The sequence below is a fragment of the Pagrus major genome, chromosome 5 (genome assembly GCF_040436345.1).
Source record: "Pagrus major chromosome 5, Pma_NU_1.0".
Taxonomy (NCBI): domain Eukaryota; kingdom Metazoa; phylum Chordata; class Actinopteri; order Spariformes; family Sparidae; genus Pagrus; species Pagrus major.
In genome coordinates this window covers 16,665,979-16,690,129 of record NC_133219.1, presented here as the reverse complement: position 1 = coordinate 16,690,129, position 24,151 = coordinate 16,665,979, and the positions used below count along the sequence as shown (strand labels likewise).

The window sequence follows — 24,151 nt, the reverse complement described above, 5'->3', positions numbered from 1 at the left end:
ATTAAAGTCAAAATCAGAGAATTTTGTCATTATTTATTAAAAAAATCAATTGATGTGACTAATCTGGCTAATTTAAATGTGGTCAATTAAAAAAACCTGACAATGACCAACTGCAGAAGGTTTTCAGAAAAGTCAAAAACATAACTGATTACGTCAGTGAATGGTACCAGTGGCGGTCCTAGCTTGCATGACGCCCTGGGCGAACCTCACCTTCAGCTTTATCTCTAGCTAACTGTCTAATTCAGCTCCTGAGATTTCCTGTTTTTTGAGTCTTGTCGTACATTTGCAGTGTTTTCCTCACACAGCATTTTCCATGTTTCCCACCACCTTTCTAACTTCCCTTATCTTTTATGTGATAATGAGATACTTATGTGAAGGCGTGTGTGGTTTGTCAGTGTAAATCACAAATGTTCACAACATCAATTCCTGTTTTTGTGAATTGAACAATTTTCCGATGTGCATGCGTGCAGCAGGGCAAACAAAGACTGCTGACGTGACGAACAATAAAGCTTGGATCAAAAACATGATTCAGAAGGGGAAAAACACGGAATCGCTGCAGGAATAACAAAACATGCAACATGAAAGAGAATGAGTCATTTCAGAGATGACACAGGTCCCTCATACAACTCTAGTTTTGAATCTGGTTTGTATCTGCGTGTCATTTCTTGCTCTATTATCTCTTGTTTATCTTTGTGGCTCTCTGACGCTCGTTGCAACAAAGATCTTTGTCAATTTCCAATTTGAGCTGGTCTGATTCTGCCAGTCTAAATGAAAACGTTTGACTCCATGCCACTGTTGACTGATGTGTAATGGAGTCTCACATAAACATTTTGCTGAATAGACAGTTTGAGTAAATGTTGGATGGAGGCTTCTGAGCTGTGACCACAACATGAAGCGAAGAATTGAACGAATATGCAGGAAATCAAGAAAAAGTGACCAACGTTATTCTTATGATTCATGTAATTGAAATCTAAAATGTAAAGTATTTCTGTAAAATCCAGGGTTTTTATCAAATATTCTATTTACTGCTTAAGCAATGAGCTGATTCATGGATTTATTGCTCAAAATAAAATTAATCTGCAACCATTTAAAAAATTTATTGACATTTTTAGTCCTTTTTCAGACAAAAATAACAAACATTTGCTTGTTTCAGCTTTTTCTCTGACTTACAAATTAGTCAATATCTTTATGTTTTGGACAGTTTATCAGACGAATCAATTTTAAAGATGATTTATGGACAAAATGATGAATCGGGCACACCAGAAAATAATCCAGTAATCATAATGGTGCATCCAAGATCACGAGAATAACACACTCTCGGTCAATACATTTGTTCTTAAATCTCGCCTGAAACCGTTTTAAGGATTTTTCTGTTCAAATGTATCATCAAGTTCCTGATCTTGAACTGCACTTTGGCTTGAGATTATGTTCACTCATTTGTAATGTGCGACAGCTGCATGTGTATGTATGTATCATCACTGTTGTTTATGCTGCCCTCTTGGTCAGGTCACTCTTCCAACAGAGATTTTAATCTCAAGGAGGCTTTTACCAGGTTAAGTAAAGGATATATATCCTGGTGTATTTGTGCCTGTGGGCTGAAATAGAAAACTTTGCTCCTGTTTGTTTTGACTGTCAAAGCCCTCGAAAAGTTAACATCTAAAATTATTACATGTCTGTTCTGTTGCTACAAAACAAATGAATTCCTTTTCAGTAATATCTGCCTGTGTTGAGGCTCCTTCTCCTTTTACAATCATGTTTTGAAGCTTTTTTTTTTTACACGTCTTAGTCCTCCCACCTTGTGAAGTCGATGCGGATGTCGGCCTTCCCACTGTGGATCTCTGTAAAGGTGAGCGGGGTGACGTCACTCCAGATTTTCAGCGCTTCCCGAAAGACACGTCGAACCTTTTCCTCGCCCATCTGCCAGGGAAACCGGACAATCCTGTGGGAGACCGGGGCAGGTGTGAAACACACATACACACAGGATGTATAGTAGAAGGGGACCACCGGCCTCGCAGGCCTCCCTCTAATCTGATATCTGCAGTCGTCTCATCAGCAGGGAGGTGTGCTGTTACTGACGCCCCCAGGCACGCTAAGAAAACACTGCATCATGGTCTCCTCCCTTTCCTTTTTGATAAAACCACCCAGTATGATGAGTGAAAAAAAAGAAGAGAAACCTCCTTATCTCTCCAGCAGGATGCACAACACTTCATAAATTATGTGGAGTATCAGGTATATATGACATTATTCAAACCTCAGATCATGCAAAGAAAGCCTTACATTTCAGTTTGGAATAAATCAACCTGAGTGGTCGACATAATCATTTGTTAAGATGATCTCCGGTAACATACAGTTTATCTCAGTATGTAAAAGAGGCCCCAGGTTCAACCCTGTTATTAAAGGTGCAATATGGAAGCTGCATCACGCGATGCAGCGATATCTACTGGAGTTAGCATGCTAACTAGCTAGCACTGGTCTGTTCCATGGATCTAACAAATAAAATCTGCATACAGCTTTGGAGACAGAGCCTCATTCGTCCATGTGAAAGCAGCTCAGTGGTTAATGAAGCCAACAAAGCTCAACTTCTGGGGTATAAAATTATTTGGATTTTCCTCATTGTGGAGCCCAAGAGCGTGCGCACGAGAGGCTTACGCCGACCGAGCTGGCTAACTTCCGGTTTAACGCCCGGCTAACTTGAAAAAAGATAAATGATTTAATCTGGCAGCCAGATTTTGTTACAAGTCTGTGTGCTAAGCTAAGCTAGTTGATGATTTGTTACGCATATTTCCGAAAGTTTTCCTTTTCCCACCAACTACAGTATGTAGCCTGTCACAGTGATGAAAGATGAATGATATGCTCCTTTGCACTCTGTGAATGAGATGAGAAGATTGAAACCACACGTATGAAGCTGCCAGGACATGTTCACACTGTACTCTGCAACGTTTCTGGCTATGGCGTGGGTTGGCAATAGCCACTGGTGCACACAGGTGTTGCTTTTGGCATGATGGTGACTAACTTATAAATCTGAAATAGTTTCAGCAAGTTTTCAGCATTAATAAAGTGGAGTTGGAGATAATTGCAGCTGCTGTAGGCAAACAAGACCATCTCTATGCAGGGTGTCAGCCTCTAGTGGCCTCTCTGCTGTATTTACTTATTTAATCTGCTGCATCAATTTACGGCACGAAACAGGAAGAAGGGCTGTCTGCCTCAGAGCAGGTCAGTTTAGCAGCAAAGATTTATGTAGGCCGTTATCAGCGCTTGTCTTTTTTCGTGCAAGGAGGGTCAAGGGGGACAGGAAGTAGCAGAGTTTATGGGAAATGTGGTTTTAATTTAGACAAACAAGCAATAAAAAATACCACTGGCATTCATCTCAACCACTGTCTCTTTTGTTTACATAAAGTATATACTGTTGGAGCAAAGGTAGAACTAAACCATGGCACTTTCTGAAAAGTGTTCATTTAAACTCAGGTGTAAAGAGCAGGACTGACACACTGCTTTCAAAAAATGACAAAAAATAATTCCTATTTCATGGTAAATTTGAAGTTTGCATGCACATTGCAAAACAACTTCTGCAAAGGTGCAAATATTTGTGCAGGTTACCTTAAGAAAGCACAAATGGACTTTCCCCAGTGCAAAGTTCACATATAGGTTGAAATCCTCGGGCTTATCTGTGGATTACGTTGAGTCAAGTTAAGTCAGTTTTATGTATATAGCCCAATATCACAAATCACAAATTTGCCTCAAGGGGTTTTACAATCTGGACGGCATATGCTCCCCTCTACCCTTTAAAATGAGGAAAAACTCCCGCAAAACCCCCTTTCACAGGCAAAAATGGAAGAAACCTCAGCAACAGAGGATTAGATTAGATTAAATATAAAATATTTTCTGACTGAGTCATCAGAGGCACATTCTTGAGCTGCGAACAGGTAATTACACCAGGATTTTATGGAAGGATAATACAGTCATTCTTCTATCTTTGTCTCTTAGTACTTTCTGACTCGCCCTTGACTCTTGCTGTTTCTCTCAGCCAACCTTTAAAGTTCCCATGAAGTCGTAATAGCTGTGATTATTTCACATACGTGTTGCTCCATATCTCACCTGTACACCAACATCAGGCCAAATGGTGGCAAAAAAGCAGTTTTGTAGGTGGTTTTAATGGTATTTTAGAGTTTGTAACTTCCTGAAAACTCATAAAAAATGTTGATGACTCATCCTGCACTCGGGGGCGTACATTAATTTTTTGTCCAATAAACTCGTTATTTTATGACGCTGCCATGAATGTATAGAAAGAGGGATGTAACCTATATTCTGCGCTATTGCTGCTTCCTGTTTTTACAGGAAACACGTAACTATGCTGAAGAAAATAGTCCTCCATTAGCTGTTTCACGGGAACTTTAAAAACACCTCGCAAATATGTTTAGGAAAGCCTCATTCATTTGCAAAAACAGCTGCTCACCGTAGTTTTTAGCAAACACACAAGAGGAAAGAGTGCATTTGTTGGGGACTACTTTCAGCAGCGGATTAATCATCATTTGGTGCTCTAGTGAGTATTTGGGGCAGCAGGATGGCGTGCGTGTTATTGTGAATAGATACATCGATTGTATGATGGTACTGTAAAATATGAATACCACCAGACTTACTCACCTACTGACTTATAATTAAAATGTGAAGAATGAAGTCTTAAACATGAATAAAACTATGACTGGAAAACAAAGTTGATCTTTCAGTCAGCCTCCTCTCCTGCGACGGCTCCACAACAAGCTCAGTCCTTTAACGTTTTGCAGCCACCTGAGAGCTTCTTTTCAGTTTCGCTAACAACCGTTAAAGCAGTTTAAACGACTCTGCTCTCAGCTGACCCAGCATGACTTCACGTGTCGTGCCAGAACATGCTTCACAAGCTCCAAATCCTTGCTGATTCTAAATAAAAAGTAAACACAGGGACTCATTAGCGGGGCTCCACTCTTTCGACACTCATATTTTAGGCATTTAGTAAGGACGGTGGCCCTGTTAGATCATGCAGAAGTGTAGTTTAACTTTGCAGGTTGTTGCCATGGTCCTGGTTAACCATGTCACTTTGTCGGGTGTCACCGAGAGCGCTTTATTGGTCCGATCCAGCTGAATCTTATTAGTCTGTGGCCGGTACTGCCGTTTAAAGAGCTCTGCCTCCCCCTTCTTTCTCTCTGTCTTAATATAGTGTTACGTTAAAGAATGACTACAATGAGGGGACCCCAGGAGACACAGACAGAGAGGCAGCAGCCAGCAGAGGACTGCCAGACACTCGATGGTGCCAAGGCCTCAGATGAAAGAAAACCAGCACCCGTTTTTTCCGAACATAATTTCAAGACTTAAGTACTATAATAGGCCTTCACATTTGACATTTTTTCCCTTCAGCTCATCATTCAATGTGTCTAAAATCTAGTAGATCCCGTCTGTAATGGAGTTATAATTAACAGACAGATCTTTAATGACAGGAGGTGATAGTGCTCATACCGCTTTTGTCCACAGGGGCTGCCAGAATCAACAAAACAGGAAAGATTCTTTATAGCTGCTTTAATTCTTACACGAATAGATTTTTTCACTAGTTTTTTATATCTTAAATTGTCCCTTTCTGCACGAATAAAGTCTTTTCAATTGAATTTCAGGCATGAATGCAAGTTGTTATGAAAATCTAAAAACATTTCTCTTTTTATTCAAAATCCCATAAGGAATTGGGACAAATCGTAAAATTAAATAAAAAATGAACTTGATTCCTTAAATACATTCACTGATCAGCACTGAGTGTGTGGGTATGTAGCTCTGCAGATCCGTACCTGTACGTGAGGTCTGTCTTTTCCAAACGTCCTCCGTACAGGACGAAGCGTCTCTGGCGGTGTCGCCTCCGATAATGCAACCCCTTCTGGGTGGGGTAGTCCGGTACGCCACAGCGAGGTCGGTTCCATGTGTTTGAGGCGCTGGTTGATAAACTCGTCTCCTTTACTAAATCCTGAGCATGAGGAACCTTTCCCATCTTCTTCAGGTCGGGGAACTTTTCAGAGACCTGGAACAAATGCAGGAATAATTAAACATATTTTATGCTATGCACTCTAATTGTCTTTGGTATGGTATAACAGTGTACTGAAATAAACAATAAAATCATTTGGAAGAAGAAAATAAAAGAAAAGGGAAGAGCAAAATTTTAATAAACAGAGAAAGGACAACCTCTCTGATTAAAATCATTTATCTTAATGAGTAATTGAACAAGCTGATGATAGCTTGGTCAGTAAAGGCGCAATAAGCTTGCACAGTTTAATCAAAAGATTGAACACGTAAGAGTCTATCCATCTTCTTACTGTTGGTCTTGTTTGCTTATGTAGGTCATTTAAAGACATCAGTATCAAATTGAGACTGTTTCATAACCAGTCAAACTTTCTTGTAGTAGGTTTAATGACAGCACACATAATCAGGTCACTGAGCCACATACTTTGCCCCAGTTTAAGAGACAGTCGGTCCCAGGGTGTTCCATTATCCTTAATGCACCCCCGCCAGATCCAGAGGAAATGGCTCTGCTCATTTCCACAGAGCAAATTACAGAGGAGAGCCATCCCAACCCAACTCCTCATCTGACTCAGTCCTCCGCCTCTAAACCGAACCACATCTGCAGGGCTACACTTACATGGAACTGTTGGGTGTTCTCTGCTTCTATCAACAAAATTATGAGCATTTCCTTTTCCGCTGCAGCTCAGAAAAACCTGTGGGAAAAGACGCTATCGATATATTGCGTCGAGATTAAAGTAATTAACTCCATCATCACATCCTATGAGTCTTCCCACAGCTTCTCTCTTACATAATCCTTAATTCGGTGACGTGCAGGTAAAAAGACGCCTAAGCTTCTAAACAACAGTACATCCGGCTGAAAAGTGAAAATTGCATAACGGTTGTTTTAACAGCATTTAAACGACTATATTTCAGTGTGAGGAAGGTCGTAACTACAAGTTGAACACACACACCCCTTCCCCACTCTCTATCCAACTTTTTAGCTGCAATGTCTGCTGTTTCTGCTCGCCACACTGCTGACCTGTAACCTGAAATGGTATTGGACCGGTATACTTCATCAGAAGGGCTTCTCGGATGGCTGAACAGCTCTGAGTTGTAACTTCTCTCTCTGCTATTTTTGCTATCGTTACTTTTCTTGTGAACAACCGAGTATAACACCATGAATGTGTCCCAGGAAAGACCGAGAATGTTTGCTTTTGATTTCCAACACCTGGCTAAATGGTTTTTGCCAAGAATTGATAATCCTGATTTTACTGCACAGATGAACAAGATTAAAAGACCACAGCTTCTTCAGTATTTGATATATTTGACAGGGCAGGACCTGACTACATCTGTAGGTACTAAAACTTGTGCAGACCAGCTCTGTTGCATTTCTACTATATTTTTACACAAACTCCAATGCTGCAAAGTCTCCATGTAGTCAACTGTAATGTGTGAAGTCACCACCCACTCAGGGAAGACTCAGGCCGAACTTTTGTTCATTTATAACAGGCAGGTCGTCAGGAAGGCTCATGCTTCATTGGACTGCCAGGACCATCCACTCCAGAGGGAGTTTGAGATTTTGCCACCCGTTTTAAGGCACCTGTTCGGAGGAATAAAGGACTCCATATCTCTGCTAAATACCAGAAGTAGAAACATAGTGGGACTATAAAGACAAACCTTGAAGCTTAAAGTCACCAGATTAAAATTGATTAGACAATATTTTGATACCTCCAGTGTTGCCAGGTGCCTTACAGCCCAGAACATCACAGGTACCCATCTACAGAGCATCAGCGACATCAGTGATGTGAGATGTCTGCAAAGTCTGTTCACCCTGCTGCCACCTGGCAAAAGATACATAAGTATCCGCTGCCGTACCACCAGACTACAGAGCCGCTACATTATTTTGTTTTTTAAACCCCCGTTTTTTACAAATGACAATAAATTTACCTTGTACCTTGAAATTATTCTACAAAGAGCAGGCACAGCACCAGGATTTCAGTTTAGGATGGGCTGAAGTAACTTTAGGCTGGGCCTTTTACTTACAAAAGTTAATACTGATGGTTCGTTTGACCAAATTTCCAACTGGTAGTCTCACTAAAACAGAAATGACTGATATGCTGTGGAGAGCGACTAACACATCTGGTTGATTATGACACTTTTTGACTTAATTTTGCTCAGATTGTGCAAAAATGAAACAAACTGTCCCATCAATGTTTCGGGTTTTCTTCTGCTAAGCTGCAGCAACTCACTTCAATTTAGTGACAGAAACCAGTTGGAGGTTTCCTTGTAATATAATAAAATTACCAGCTATTTACTACCTGCCTATTGGAAATTAGCATCACATTATTATTATATAATGTTGGGGGTAATTTCAAAAGAAATTTGAGGTAATTATTGTGGTCACTTGGGGGTAATTTTGAAGAAAACATGGTAATTACTGCCTACATACCATGAAATTTGTGGAGCTGTAATGTAAATAAAGTAAAGTGATCCTACACTGGTAATCAGGCTCCCTAAAGATACAGAAGTCAAAACTAACTCTCTACATAGAAGTTCTTGTTTCCTCATGTTTACAACTCATTAAGTCTGTGCTATCAGAAGATGCACTAGAATTATAATTAGACTGCAAAAATCCAATCCAAGAAAGATTTAATGATACAGAGGTTTTCCGCCCTGACAAAAAGACTGCCCAGGGGGAAATACAGTCAGCAGTAAGCATTATTACATTTTTTAAATCAAGCTTACAAATCCTACATCAAAAGCCCAACAATAATTCACTATAGATCCATAAGATATATAATAATAGGAATAAAACTGTCTGTGTGAGTGAAGTCACAATCGCGTTTTTGTTGTGTTTAAACGAGCCTGCCTCACTCAGCTCCGCAGGACTCAAACCATGTCGTTGTTGTAGTTTAAGGGGAACAAAACCCAGCAGGATTCATGGAATGTGCTCCAGACTGCAGAAACACAGTGACTGATGGGTCTGGATCACAGAGCAAACAGTACACACCTCCCTGAGCCCCCCCTACCTCTCCACCTCCTGTGTTTCACTTTGTTTAAAGGGGATTTCAGCTGCTTACTCTGTCGCACAAAGTACTTACTCACGTTAGGGGGGGAGGTTTTAGCCCACGTCCTACAGTTTTCCCTAAATGGCTTGTTTGTGTTGTTAAATGAGCTAAAAGAGATGTGGCCCCCAAACTGGAAATCGCTTGTTGTTCAGCTTCTTTCTGCTCTTTTTTCTGAGAGGAGTCCGATCTGATGTTTGTCTCTCTTAACTGTTATCTGCGGTACAGACTGGCAACAAAACCCTCTGATAAACACAAAAGCCTTATCATAGTGTAAAGCAGGCCTGAAACATATCAATGTAAAAGCTACAAGAAACTAGCTGGAATTCAGTCGCTATTTGTTTAACCTTGGAGACGCTGAGTGAGCCTTACAGGCCCGTAGCCGCCACTGAGGACAATGAGTTCATGTCCTCAGTATTGTTCATTGGAATTTGGGGATTTTTAATGACCCTCGGAGGAGTTTATGTCATACACTACAGATTTATGTACGTTTTTAAGGTTTAATTTTGATATTCTTTGAATGCTTTAAATGTGACTTATTTGGGAAAAATAATGAATTTAAATTAAAATTTGGGATTCAACATTTGTCATAATGTCCTCCGAGCTTAAAGGGGCTATTATGCAGTTTTGTAGTATTTCAGTGTTTACAATAATAACGAGGAAATAACACAAACTCATTAATATGTATCTTTTCCATAACTGAACAAACAAGCTGTTCTCACAACACTGTTTGAAGCTGGAAAGGTGGCAGGGTCCGCCAAATACAAACAAAGTAAAACAGCATGAAATTGTGTTGTCCTTTAAGGTCAGTATGTTTATTCAGTTTATTCAATCATGAAAACGAAAAAGTTTATTTAGTTTGTTCAGGCATAAAAAGATCTTTCTCTTCTGATTAAAATTTCTCCCCCAAAACTACGTAGTGCTCCTTTAACAATAAAACAGGTTGTTTCTCAGCGCCTTCCAAAGCATCTGCCCTCTGTGTGGATGAAGTTTTAGCCTCAAAAACTACTACAATGTTTTCTAGCCACTCGTGGTGTTTATTTGTAACTCATGCACGCAAAAGTACGTATGAATTCCTGCTGAGGGTTTTCTGATATTTCACTGCTGACAGTTGTTGGTGCCAAGACTTGTAGACACGCAGCAGGAAAGTCAAGAGAGAAGACTGCTAGCGGACTGCACTGACCGCACTCGCTGACCAGCGTTATGATGAATGGGGTCTACGCAGATGTTTTAAAACACTTGGGTACCACAAGACTGTGTGCTGTCACCATTGCTGTTTTCCATTTACCCAAATGAACTGACTGTTCATAGCAGTGATGTCAAGCTGTTTAAGTATGCAGATGACATGGCCCTTGTTGGTCTTCTCCTGACAGGCATGAGGAGGCCTACTGCAGCCAGCCGTTAGGAAGCTGAGGAGCTTTGGTGTTAGCCAATATACACTTAAATAAGCTGTTTCAGTTGAATTTTGCCTCCGTTATCTTCTCTGTCTGTGGGCCTTTTTTCAACAGACTGTAAAAAAAACGTTGAAAATGAAAAATAAATGATAAAACACAGTGCAGTACATAAATAGCAATTACAGCAGCCCCCTTAGATCCTATTGGGTTTTCGCAGCCCAGTACTGAACAACACAAGCCCCGGCACTGGTCCACGGCCTGGAGGTTGGGAACCCCTGCTTTACGTAGTAACCCCTTCGAAATAACATACAGAATAAAAGTTATTGCCATGATTTTTTATTAGTTCAGGAGTAAAAGTTAAAAATATAACTTTGGGATTGAACAATTCATGCATGAAAGGGTTAATCACAACTTCATTAGGAGGATGCATCATGTGACCACAATATAGACTAAATTAATAAAACCTCCCTCTACAAGACATGAACACAACAAAAGTGATGAAAATTCCCTAAAAAAATTGCTATTAATCCGATTACCGTGACCAATTAACATGCAGTGGCTCAGGGTTTTTTGTGGCCCCTCTGGGTCTGGGTTCCTGGGCAGTAACTGGCTTTGCCTGGCTGGTAATCTGCCCCTGGTCGTTGTCAGGGTAATGCAAACACAGGTCATTTTAGGTATCTGGACAACCGACTGATGCTGCTGTTGTTTTGCTGCATGTTGCGGACAGCGTCCTTTGTTGAGGACTGGGATTTGAACTGTAAATCACCTGCTCACGAGCCGACCTCTGTCCCCAAACGAGACAGTTTAGACTGAAGCTGCCCGCTGCCTGATCCCAATCAGCGAGGTGAAGTGGAGGGAGTGTCGGCTTTCAGGTTCGTAAAACTTTGGCTAATTCTAAGTGGTGGGTGCACGGGGAGCCGCCTCTGTCATTTCAAAGAGGGAGATGAAAAAAAACCTAAAAAGTGTGGTTAAAGGACTTAACCCCCCCCCTGCCTGTGTGTCAAATGGATTGTTTGACCTGTCTGACCCCACCGTCGAGTAAACCCCTAAATGTGCCTGATTCCCAACAGGTTCCACATCAAAGTTCAAGGTCAAACCCAAACAAGAGCATTAGCCTGATCTAGAGTATCCTGTATGTTTTCTTGCTTTATTGAGCAGCTCTTATCTATAAACACAAAACTTCATCTTTTCTTTCTATTTTAATCGAGTTTACCCCCCCCCCTCATTCTTTTGCGCTTGCAGACAAAAATACAAAAACTGATTCTTACACCACTGAATATACTTTAAGAAACCCCTAAAGGTCTTACTGTTGTGATTTGGCTCAAAATAAAAACAAATAAAGACTTCCCAACCCTGATGCACCTGAAGACAATTTTTTTTTAAAAGCACCTCATAAAGCCTGAGAAAGGCTCAGTAATTACCTAAAACAGCTGGACAATGTAGTTTAACGTGACCCAAACAGGAGCAAATAGTGCAGTCGGGGACTATTTTAAGTGGAGGATTAATCCGCGTTTGGTGATTGAGTGAGTATTTGGGGCAGCAGGATGGTGTATGTCAGATAAGGTTCATGGTAATGAAGGAACGTGTCACCCTGTGTAACAGTGTGGTTAGAATATCTGCAGGTTTATCTTTTGAATGAAAAGTTGGAATGAAGGAACATTTTGAAACGTTTGGAAAAAACATTTTTTAGATGAGACGATTGATGTAGCTCTGACGGACCTCTGTACGCTAACTTAGCTTAGCATAAAGACTGGAAACTGGGTGAAATAACTAGCCTTTTGTTACCATCAAACTATAAAGCAAGGACTCTCCGTCTGTCTTGTCTGTATTTTCTTTCTGTATCTCCAGAACCTTTCAACCGATCTACTTCACACTTGGCAGGTTTGTTGCTGAGGACCCAAAGAAGTGCAGTGCTGAATTTGGTGCAATTTGGATGCGCAACACGTTTAATATTAATACATTTAGTAAAGTAAAGTAAGTGAGCTTTAGAGGTGCTGGTAGTTAGATTCTGTTACCTTCTTGTTGCAGCTGCTGACTGTAGCTTCATATTTAGCAGGCACACAACACAGCGTCATCAATCTCCTCATCTTGCTCTTGTCAAGGAAGTAAGTCTATTTCCCAAAATGATTTAAGCTGGGATTTAACCACTATTATCCTCCAAGCTAATGACCACAAGGCAAACAGCTGAATCACTTTACAAGGTGTAATACCTGCAATGCACTTATATTTTATTGGCCAACAACACAATGCTCTGTGGAATGACATCGCTCAGGTTTGATGGAGAAAACAGTAGATTCTCATTCATTAGAGAATATAGGTAGACTCAGGACTGCATTTGAGCTTTTCGGCAAAACCAGTGAAACAATTTAAAGCTAGTTTAACAGAAATTAACTTGGAACGGTGTTTATAATTCTGCTCTCTACTCTCATTTCAAAGGGACGTGTATTTTTGGAAAACGTTTGATGCAAAATGCTGAGTTATTGTAGTGTCAATAACTTCTAACTAGTTCTGACAGGCGTTTAAATGGGAAAGGGTTTGTTTTGCAACTTGAGTGCTCTGCAGGAGATCCCATGTCAGTGACTCAGCCGCCGAAACAGGAGTTTTGTGGCCATGCCCGTGTCTTCACGTGTAATTTTGTAGCAGACAAAGAGAGTCCTGTCAGGAGACTTTGTGACGATGTTTGAGAGAGAGAAAAAAATACCCTCGGGACTATTAGTCTGTCACTTTCTGCTGAGAGTGCAAGAAGTCGGTGATGAGACATGAAACTCCCAAAGAGCCCGCGGGCATCACGGATGCTTCTTCATGCTGCGAACATGTGAGGGAGTTTGTGATGAAAGTGGTGGTGGAGGGCGAGGGGGCTGTCCATTACAAGTATGGACATATCTAGCTTCTGGTTACAGTGATGACAAGATCTACGGTGCCGGGGATCTGACAGTGGTATTCAAAGAAACATGTCTGTACACGCTGCGTCTGAAGAGCGTCTCCAGTCTGACAACAAACCCACCACCATCACCCCCACCAGGTCACTGTGCTTGACTTTGACATGACCAAGAAGCTGCAGGGAGCCAGTCAGGACGTTTTCACTGCTGCTTTAACTGAAAACCTTTCATCAAAGTCCAACTTCAAGTCCTCTTTCAGCCAAACTACTTGAGGAGAGCGATCCTTAACTTAATACCTTAAAAGCAAAGGTGGAAAGCAATTAGGTGCATCAACGCAAGGCCTGTACTCAACTGTAGTACTTAAACACAGTAAGGTTTGGTATTTCTGGTTTTTCACTTGCTTTTTTTTCTCCATTTAGTGACTTTCAACTTTCCCTCTTTCCATGTGAAAGCACAAAAATCCTGACAGTAAAATTTACATTTACAGCTAATAGGCCAACTTGTTATCTTGTACTGAAAAAGACCTTGTATGCTTTTTCAGTTTTCCTCTCCTTCAGGGTTTTATATATATTCTTGTGCATGTGAAAGGTCATGAAAGTTAAAAAGTCCCAGAGTCTGCGGACACGGCACCACCTCTGTCCTCCTGGTCTGTAATCCTGCCTTTAATTCTGTGACTTCTTGACATCACACTACGTCACCATGTCACATATTTGCATAATTTATGCCTACATTCATGGTAGAAGTGAAGCTAACTGGAAGCTGAAAACATGACAGAGTCCCCTGGAGACACGGTGAGCGGTGCTGGCTCAGGTGTGTGTGAGCTGACCAATCAGAGCAGACTGGGTATTTGGGGCGGGGCATCTTAAAGAGACAGGAGTGTTTCAGACAGAGCCACTGCACTGGACAGTATGAGCAAACTGTTGCGTTTTTTGAGCATTAAAGCATGTAAACCAAAATAAAATTCTGATCCTGAAAATGAGCATAATATGTCTCCTTTAAACCAACAGTGACTGTATCCTACTAACGAGTGTTGTGTGTGTATCAAAGCCTGACATCTTTTTTCTCTGTGCCATAGAAAAAATGGATCAATCCACCACTGAAAGTAGTCCCCACTAAATACCATATTTTGTTGGCTAAAAACTACTGTGGCCTGCTGTTTAAGAAAATTACTGAGCCTATTTAAAAATGAAAATATGTTTGAAATCTATTTCTTCACTAGGAATAAATGGACTTGGCTGATTGCCATATATTTTCAACAATACACCAAGTACCCCTCTGAGTATTCAAGATTTCATGCTATGACAAATGTTGGTAAAATATATCCGCTAATTCAGAAAATGTTTCAACAATCTAAAACAATAATCAGTTTGTAAAAAGCATGCCTAACAATCATTCTGTGGGAAAACCATCACAAAAAGGCGTAGAGACCAATTTGTACACTAGCATTAGCATCAACAAACCACAATGCTTTGCAGCCACACAACATGTGTTTTGAATAAGAGTGGTAGGAAATGTACAACTGCTGCAGAAGTAGAAAAGAAAGGTTGAGGGACAGTGGGTTTATAAGGAAATGACAAAAGCTGATTGAAAAATCCCTCCAGGAATTCTGATGATAAAAAGGATTTGCATTTAAAGCAGAATATTGATTGATTCAAAGAAGCTACAGTCGAGCCTGCCAATGCTTCTAACAAGAATCTATTTAAGCACAAAAACAAGAAGCGTCTGGTAAAGTCAGGAGCTCTTTCATCAACATGATCGCTAACTGTCCAAAAGACACTGTCTAAACCTAATAACACTGAATCCGGATGATAGGAAGTAAGTCATAAGCGAGTGTTTACATGAGGAGACAGATAAGGTTTCAATTTGAAGGGTGTGCTCTCAATGAAAAAACAGGCGACAAAGGATTGCTTACAGTGAGACAGGATTTATAGATAGATAGGATAGATAGGAGGAGGAGGGGATGTACAATTTTTCATCAACAAATACCTCGTTATCGTCCCTCTTACTCTCCTAATCCTATATATCAACTGAAAATCAAAAACACCCGGCAGTGGAAGGTGATATAAACCATCTGGGCAACTGCATAAATCTTTTATCTTTGCTGGCACAAAAAACTTCCGCTGAGACCTCAGACTTGCAGATCTTCTGGCTACAGGACGACATACTGTACTAATGATTTCATTGTTGATTTTGATTATTAATGAGAGCACATCTGCAGGAGAGTAATAGTTACCAGGTAGATCATGCATTCTTTATCTATGGTTTAAAGGTTTGTTTTATTTTTTGCATCTTCTCTTTTTCAGATGGTCTCCGTTTGGTAGGAACAGACAGAGATGGCTGATTTAGATAAGAATGATAAGACTTGAGTCAAGAAAAGTTCCATGTCGGAGTTGAAGTCAGGACATCACAGTTATTTGGGGTCATCCCAGTTAACAAAAGATTTCTTTTTCTAGGGAAGGAATGATTTTAAAACCAGAGCATTGATTGCTGGGCCAAAATAAAGTTCCATCTGGAGCAACATGTGGTGCTTGAAAGGTTATCACTGATACTTGAAAGGGCAACTTGTAAGAAATGGCTACAATTTTAGTTTAAAACATTCAAAAGATGAACTAACATGATCAGCGGAGTGTAAAGAAAAAAAAAAGTCCTTTGTATTGTGTTGCAGAGATGTCTACCGAAGTTAGCATGTTAACCAGCTAGACCCGGCCTGTCCTGTTTTGAATTACCACTTTGTACCACAAGAGGTAGTCTGATGGCCACTGTAGTTTCAGCTGGGAGATGACAAATCAAGAAGTTCACTACTTACTCCAACAAGTAAACAAAATAAACGCACAAAATGTAAAAAAAAAGAACTATTTCTACACCTATTTTCCTCACTAAACAGAAAAATACAAGATGCGCCTTCTGAATTAAATTTTCTCCTCCTTAATAACCACGTAAACTCATCGTAAAACACACTTCATTCAAACTCAACATAAACGACATAAAACTCACCAAAACAGTCATGATTTATCTTTGTACAAACACCTATGGTTTGGTCGAAATAAATCCTCAATTCATAGAGTAAGATGTGAAAATATTCTACGCACTCGTTCACCCACTGCTGATGCCCGACTGCTCCTCAGTCCTCTGCCACGTCACAGCTGTAAATCGCCTCCATACTCTATCTCTTGTCTTCAAACTGGCATCTGTCGGTCTCGCAGACTGTGCTCAGTCCCAGTCTCGTGTCCAGTCATGTTCACTAGGAGGAGCACAGTCAGGCCGAGCCACGTGACTCTCCCCAGTCATCCGAGACTCCTTTCAGCTAACGGGGCCACATAGCTCCACTGCTAACTGAGCTACTTGCTAACGGAAGCCCATCAATACAGCCAAAGATAGCTACAGCAGAGAGTATAGTGAGTTTAGAGTTTTTGGGAGTTTTAAACAACAATTTTTAGGCGCTCTCACCACTCAACATCGTTCAATTTTCTTTGTGTTCCCACAGAAAGCAAAGCACATTTTTGCCTGACGTTACTCGTACAAGTTTTACTATTGGATCATTTGCATCGTTTTTATTTGCCCAAATCAGCCAGACTACCTTACTGTACATTAGGCGTAAGATAGCGAACAACGACAGTCACCAAGGGTGTGTGTATCTGCATGTTTGTCTTCGGTTCAGCCTCTGACTAAGTTCAGCACTCACCAGAGACTCCAGTTCTCTTCCTTTTCCTCTCTCCTCTCGATACATTCATGATGTTTGGCACATTTCCCATTTAGTCAGTAGTCAACGAAGAGAGAATTTGCATCTTTGCATCGACTGCGTGAAAAAATTGCTTCAAGTTTGGTGTGAACACACCATCAGGGTAGATAGCTTGCTGGCTATTTTTTGGAAGTTGATATCCCATCTACTATCAACAAGCAGTTCTGTATATTCTGTTTGGTTTACAGTGAGGGTGGATTTTGACTCTTAAGCTGCCTTTACATTACTTACAATGGACAAAGATGAAAGACCAATTTCCAGTTGCGATCATTGTTTGGATCAAGAGATGGAGACGCACCATATGAAATTAATCAAGGTTCAAACTGCGGCTCGGTGCCATCCAGAAGCTCAGTGATGTGCACTTTAATAAATTCAAGTACCAACACCGTCCTGCCAGACTCACCCAGTCCTGACAGGGTTCATTCAGTCTGCAGAATCACCTGAACTGTAAATATTTCTAGTCCCCCCTCCTCTCACCTTGTTAGTGAAGGCTTCAGAATGAGGCGAAGGGCTCCACTCGCTAACTAACAAAAGCATCTGATTAACTTCATGAAGGAGGGGTGCATGTGCCTTTTAACTGCATCCCCCTCTGTTGTGTCTCATCAGCCACTCACAGCCCAGCGCAGCTGTGACCTAGATCTATTCGATGGGAACCCAGGCTGGCTCTGATGTCACCTTTGCTCTCACGGTTCCCCAACCAATCGCTTTGCCCGAAGACATCAACATGATGGGGCAAACCAGAAAGGAAAACCCAAGGACTCAGGTTTTATTGACAAAAGCAATACTCAAACAGTTATCTGTTAGCCCCTCCTCTGCACTCAGAGAGAAAACAGGCACTTTGTGAATCCCGCTGCCCTGAATGCCACAGACACTGAGGCCTGTCCAGGCCTGTGTAATCACTCACTCCTTTGTCAACGATGGGGGAACAAATTGAAAACTACTGATGAGACTTTCCAGTGAAATGACCAGCAGACATAACAAAGTTGTCACCACAGGTGCAACTTAGCTGCTGTTAAGTGTTGCTAAGAGAGAGTCATTTATCATGTGTTGAAACCAGGTTTTCAACTCAACAGAAAATCACACTGTTGACAAAGACATGTCATAACATTACAGTGGCTTGACTTCAGATTAGTGTGAATTAAACTGGAAAAATATTACAAGTATGCAAAGACATAGTGAGGATGTTAATGAAGCACAACATCTCAAAGCCTGTTAACTGATCGTTATGGAAAGATTGTTCATTTTTGACACATGAGTTCAAAACTGGGAAAAGCCACTTTCAACCCATTATTAAGGGGAGACCAGTATTACTGCCGTCTCCTCACCGCTTCTCCATCTATTGAAACTTTTACTTTAATAATCAGGCTTTGTCACAGAACACATCAGCTGTTAAACTCTAAAAGAGAAGCTCTTTGTTGGGACGTTGTGTGGCCTCATTATTTCACACTTCTCAGTTTACCTCAAGTAATTGTCCTGCCTGACACTCATTTTGGTTTTTCCAACACTGCACACCTGTCGGCTCAGCCCATTACCGTGCTGATAATTGCGCAGTCCGATCCAGGAATTAAGGTCCGGTCAGACCAGCAGTAAAATGGCGAAAGCTCTGGTAACAATCAGTTGATTTCAGAGCAACCAGCTGATTTGCTCGAGTCACAAAGGAGATCTGTGAATCAGAATCAAAGATGGAGGAAGCTATCAGAGGCTATTAGCTGTGTTGCACCATCCACTTTTATATAACCTTCCTCTACTGGATTATAGGCCGCTCCATAAAGAAGACAGGAGTCAATGGTACAAATACAACTGTTAAATATATGATGTGAGCCAAACTTCAGGCACTCAAATACTTGAATTAGATTAAAGACACCAGAAGTGTCAAAACACTTCATCTTCAACATGGGGTTCATCGATATCACCATCTGCATTCACTCAATCAAGATTGGGTGACAGCCCTCGCCAAGTTTATAAAAGGCTTGCCTGATCTTTGTCCACCATTTTATACCCTGATAAAGATCTTTAAGGTCGTGACCGGTCAGTGTTTCATTGTTCTGTAAGAAGCCATGTTTTGAATAAAGGCTTTTAAATCTAATTATCTAAAATCTAAGTATTTTTGTTCCTGATCCACGCACGAGTGCCTGAAGTTTGTTGTTTTCCTCTCATGTGCGGACCCTTTTCTTCAAGAGCATGTTTGATGATATAAAGACAGTCCTCGAACAGTTATTTACTAGACATAAGAACACTCACCACAGCATTTTATCATAATAAGATTGTTTTCCTTGTTGTATTCATTTCTCTGTAAAGCTCTTTTGCCATCTTCTGTCCATCAGCTTTGCTTCAAAACACTTTGATTGGCTGATGCTTCAGGAACAAACCAAACGTGATTCACTGGACACTAAACAAAATAAATAACCCTTCTCTGGAAGGCTATCCTTGTTATTTACTCCATTCTTCCCGATAACTGCTTATCTGTGCTGTAAATTAATCTATTTACTTCTCTGTGTACCTGTAAACAAGACATTCCTGTGGGTGAAGCATGCACGCTAAGTGTTTTTTAAAAAAGATCCAGGAAGGAGTAATACGATACAGAAGAGGAGAGGATGTAAACAAGGGAAATACAAATTAAGGCTGTTGTAAATATAATGGAATGCAAAATTACATAACAGGAAAGGCTGGAAAGAGAAACAGTGAGTTGCAGCATGTGCTCAGGTGTGCAGACCAAAGCCTTGCAATAAACTGACTAAAATGACAATAAACAACATGGAAAGCAGTTAGAAAAAAGCCACCAGAAGTCATGACTGTGACAGCATCTGTGCAAGTGTGAAGCGTGCCACTGACGCCTTCATGACGGGTCCATATGGAGGACCCCTCGCTTTTATGGTGTTGTTGACAAAATGCCTTTAAGACCTGTTATTACTGCTTCCTGGCCTGCAGACAGGGGAACTCAGCAACCTTTATTTTTTTCTCTCTCTCTCCCTCAGAGATCAGACCTGGCAGCACTGAAGCAAAACCAAAACACTCTGCTGTCATCCTGCATGCATGAAGAGGAGAAGACGTCAGGTTTTTAGCTGCAAAGTCATCACTGCTCCCAGAGCTGCTGAGCAGACAAAAAATAAATAGTGATGATAGTCATTTTAAAGTTAGAGCAGCCCCCCTGTGCTGATTACAGTGACAGGTCAGCTCCTAAAATAGCCATTTTCTTAATTACAACATAAGTGTCATTGGTCCTGATGAGTCCGAGGACATAGGTTGCAGAGGCGTGTAGATTTATTTACACCTGAACGCAACCCCGCACACAATAAGGTAGATTGTCGATTTTGGAGCAATGTGAGAAAGACATTTAAAAAAGCAAACTATTGTGCATGAGTGTGTGTGTGTGTGTGCACATGTAGTCTCAGTGTGTGTTTAGGAGGCGGGGGGCGCACTTGTAGCAGGAGGAAGAATGAAGAAAGTCAAACACTGCAGATTCCTTTAAAATGCAAAAGAGTGAATCATTCATCATGCGTGCAACACGTTCAAATAAACCTCCTCCTTCTGCAGCAAAACATCCGAAAATGTCCAAACTGCTGCAGAGGAAAGTATTTTTGGGGGGTTGTTTCTGCCTCGACTTTTGCAACAAGTAAAAGAGAAAACAAATGAAGCGTCCTCTCACTCACCGGTGCCACTTTGTACCTGCTGGATCCTCGCACTGGAAGACAAAGCGTGCTCGGGAGGACTTGCAGCGCGAAGACGCAGCAGCACACGAGCAGAGAAGTCCGCATCCTCACCGCCGTCCCGAGCCGTGGTGGTGCACAGGCAGGCTGGTTCTGGCGCAGCTGAGTGCGGGGCGCAGTGCCGGGAGTCACACGGCTGCAGGATCCGGGGCGACTTCTCTTTAAATAGACTCTGATTTCTTTGTTCTCCTAAGGTTTTTTTTTCTTCCACATACACTTTTTTTTCTCTCTTTCTTTTTTTCTTTTTTCTTTTACAGCCCAGGGCTGATAATACCACCCGGTACCATGTGACTCTTAACTCTTTCTCTCCCGTGTGCCCGTCAACTCAAAACAGATGATGATGGCTGTGCGTTTTTCTCCCACCTGTGGTTTTTGATTTTTTTTATAAAGAAACCAAGAAACCCAATGTTAACTTTTAGGAGGAATCATTAAACATACATAATATCCCCATATGGACCACAATAAACACCACGACACAGCATGCACAGCCAGGCACACTCCAGTACCTATATGGGAATGTTATAGGATTATTATAAGAGTATTACGAGGACACAAAAGTCTTAATCAACCAACACTAAACACACCACAACTCCTGTTTAAATCCTTTGCATGAGGAGAAACAAATTCAAGCACAACAGAGCAGATGCACACCAAAAATAAAGTCTCAACTTTTCTTTTATAAAAGTTTTTATATTTTTTAGTCTCTTGAGCAAAAGAAGGGCATTTTTCAGATGGGTTTTATATAGTTAAAGGTCACATTGAGAACATTTTAATGTTGAAAAAACAACAAAAAAACAACAGAGCTTGTAGAAAGGTGCAGATTAAAAGTATTTCTAAATAAATGTACCTTGTACCTTAAATCAAATGAAGCTTTAGTCATTGAGTCCTGCTCCATCTATTTAGAGTGCTGAGGATGAGTTCAGGAGTCTCACAGCCTGCAGGAGTGAAGCTGCTGTGTAGTCTGCTGGTACGGCAGCGGATACTTCTGTATCTTTTGCCAGATGGCAGCAGGGTGTTGTCTTTTAGTACCCTTTGGGCATCACCGATGTCGCTGGTGCGCTGTAGAGCCTTCCTGTCCTGGGCTGTGCACGAACCATGCCAGTTTGGGATGCTTCCAGAGGTTGGTACCATGTGGTATTTCTGTTGCGTCAGCATCAAGAGTCTTGGTAGGTGCCAGTTTGCAGGGAAAAAATGTAAAACTGGCTGCGTTCTGCCTTAATGTCGGCTAGCTAGTGTTAGCAACGTTAGCTAGTGTACCAACTGATGACTCAAACAACAGCTTTGTTGTGACGTCAATGCGATGGTATTTATTTTTCAGTTGTTTTTTTTACATTTAAAACAAATCTCCATCTACTTCATTTATTTAGGAGAATGTTGTTTTACAGTGAAACTCCAGAAATGTTTTGTGAACGACACAACTTCACCTGACTTTCCGCTGGTATGAGGTTTTAAGTAGAGAATGACTTAGTTTTCATTTTTGGGTGAACTTATCCTTTAATGCAAATTGATCAATAATCACTATCTAACTCTCAGAAACAGAAAATGTCCGTCTGATCCACTAAATCCACTACGGATAAAAGGGAATAATTACGATGATCAATAACACAACAGTGGAGACAGTGTGTGTGTGTGAAGTGTAGCAAAAGAACAAAACATAAAAGAAAGAAAACAACTTGGAGGGAAAGAAGCTGTTGATTTATTTTTGCAGCTGTAAGATAAAATGCACAAGCTCCGCAGTCGGACCCACTGGAGGTTTCTGACCCTCCTCCGTCCCTTTGTGCAGGAAAAACTCTCTGTGAGTCAGTTTGAGATCATTTCTATAATTACAACCACTAATAGCAGTAAAGAATTTTGCAGAGCTTTCCTGTGTAATGGCTGTCAGGTTTCGGAGGGCTATTTGGACACAACACAGGGCTCTAATAAACTCTGATTGCCTGACAAGGAATTGCAAGCTTGGCACTACAGCAGGCCTGTTATCTTATAAGTGTAATGAAAGAGAAAAGGGAAAGGCTTTATAAGAAAGTGACACTACTAATTTCTGGACGGGAGACTATAATCAATGTTACCCGATGCAGAGGTCTTACGTAGAGAGGCTAATTAGAGTTAAAGCTGATGCTGGATTGGTTTGTGTGTTGTAATACAGGCAGACACAATATATTCAGTCAGAAAAATACAATTTTGCTGGTTAACGTTTCTGCAAACCACTAAAATGGGCATTTATACATGTCACATGCACGTGACATTGACATTTTTTAACAGTATGTGTCATTTAATGTTCACATTTATGTCAGGTGGTGGTCCTGAAGTTAAGCTGGGCGACAGCGATATCTAATGGATGTAAGCATTACAAAATTAGGGTTTGACTCAAATTTGAATCAGATGTATCATATTAAATGCATTTTTAACACCTTCTAGGCCAAATTGGGCGCTCCTATTGTGTGCAGGGTGAAGGAGTGGTTCAACATTCGGGGAAATAAACTTGTTTGCTTTCCTGTCGAGAGTGAGATGAAAAGATGGACACAAATCTGAGAAACTTGTGATTTCTATTTTCAACAGTTGTGTTGCATTCAGAAACTGTGGGGGCGCCAAATCGCACAAAATACCAGTTTTTAACACACTGTTGCCAAAATTTGGGTGTCGCGCATTGCAGGTTGTTATGATTTATTTATTACAGCTAATAAAACAGTGTTTGCGGCTGCGCTTGCTGTTTTAAAGTTTTTTAAAGCCCTTTCAGATCAGCTTTGGAGTGAATATTTTGTTCTCTCCAAATAACAAAGTTTGTTTTCTCGTGATCAATTTATCTTGTTATCACATGACAAAAGGCAGACCCTTGAGATAACAAGGTAATTTATTTGGAGAAAACAACTTTCAGCAGGATCACTGAAGCTCACTAGGGTACGAAGTGGCAACCGCGCTACTCTTCTCCTTAAATGACGAGGACTGACCTTTAACACAGGCATCTGAGAAAGGTTTGTTACTTAAAGTCAAATTATCTGCGTTTTCATCGCGCTCTATTTATTTTTTATTGTGTTTGAGTGGAGAGTGTTTTTGATCTCCAGGTTTGCTATTTGACTCTGAACCGTCCACAAACTCTTTATTGTCTTTACGTTCGCAGACTCTTGCTCTTGTAACTCTAAAGTATCCCCCGCTGTGCCGGCCATTGTCATCACGTGAATTATATAAACAAGCTATCTCATGTTCCCCACAGATGTTCTGAATACATTTTCCTCCTCAGTACTTTTTACAAGAGGTGGCAGCGGTCCAACACATGACAGCAGCTATCAATTAAAGAAGAAATACGCTTCAAATTCGGGATCCAAGTCACTGCCAAGTGCAATAAATATAAAGAGATCTG

General features: G+C 40.9%; 1 protein-coding gene across 1 annotated transcript in view; it reads right to left on the bottom strand.

The window, feature by feature from the left end:
- Positions 1–20,844, bottom strand: part of LOC140995633 (stromelysin-3-like) — a 35,338-nt gene extending 14,494 nt beyond the window's left edge. Inside the window, 3 exon segments of the mRNA XM_073465712.1 lie at positions 1,796–1,939; positions 5,808–6,034; positions 20,740–20,844. Coding sequence (XP_073321813.1) covers positions 1,796–1,939; positions 5,808–6,034; positions 20,740–20,844 — 476 coding nt within the window.
- Positions 20,845–24,151: the final 3,307 nt, after the last annotated feature.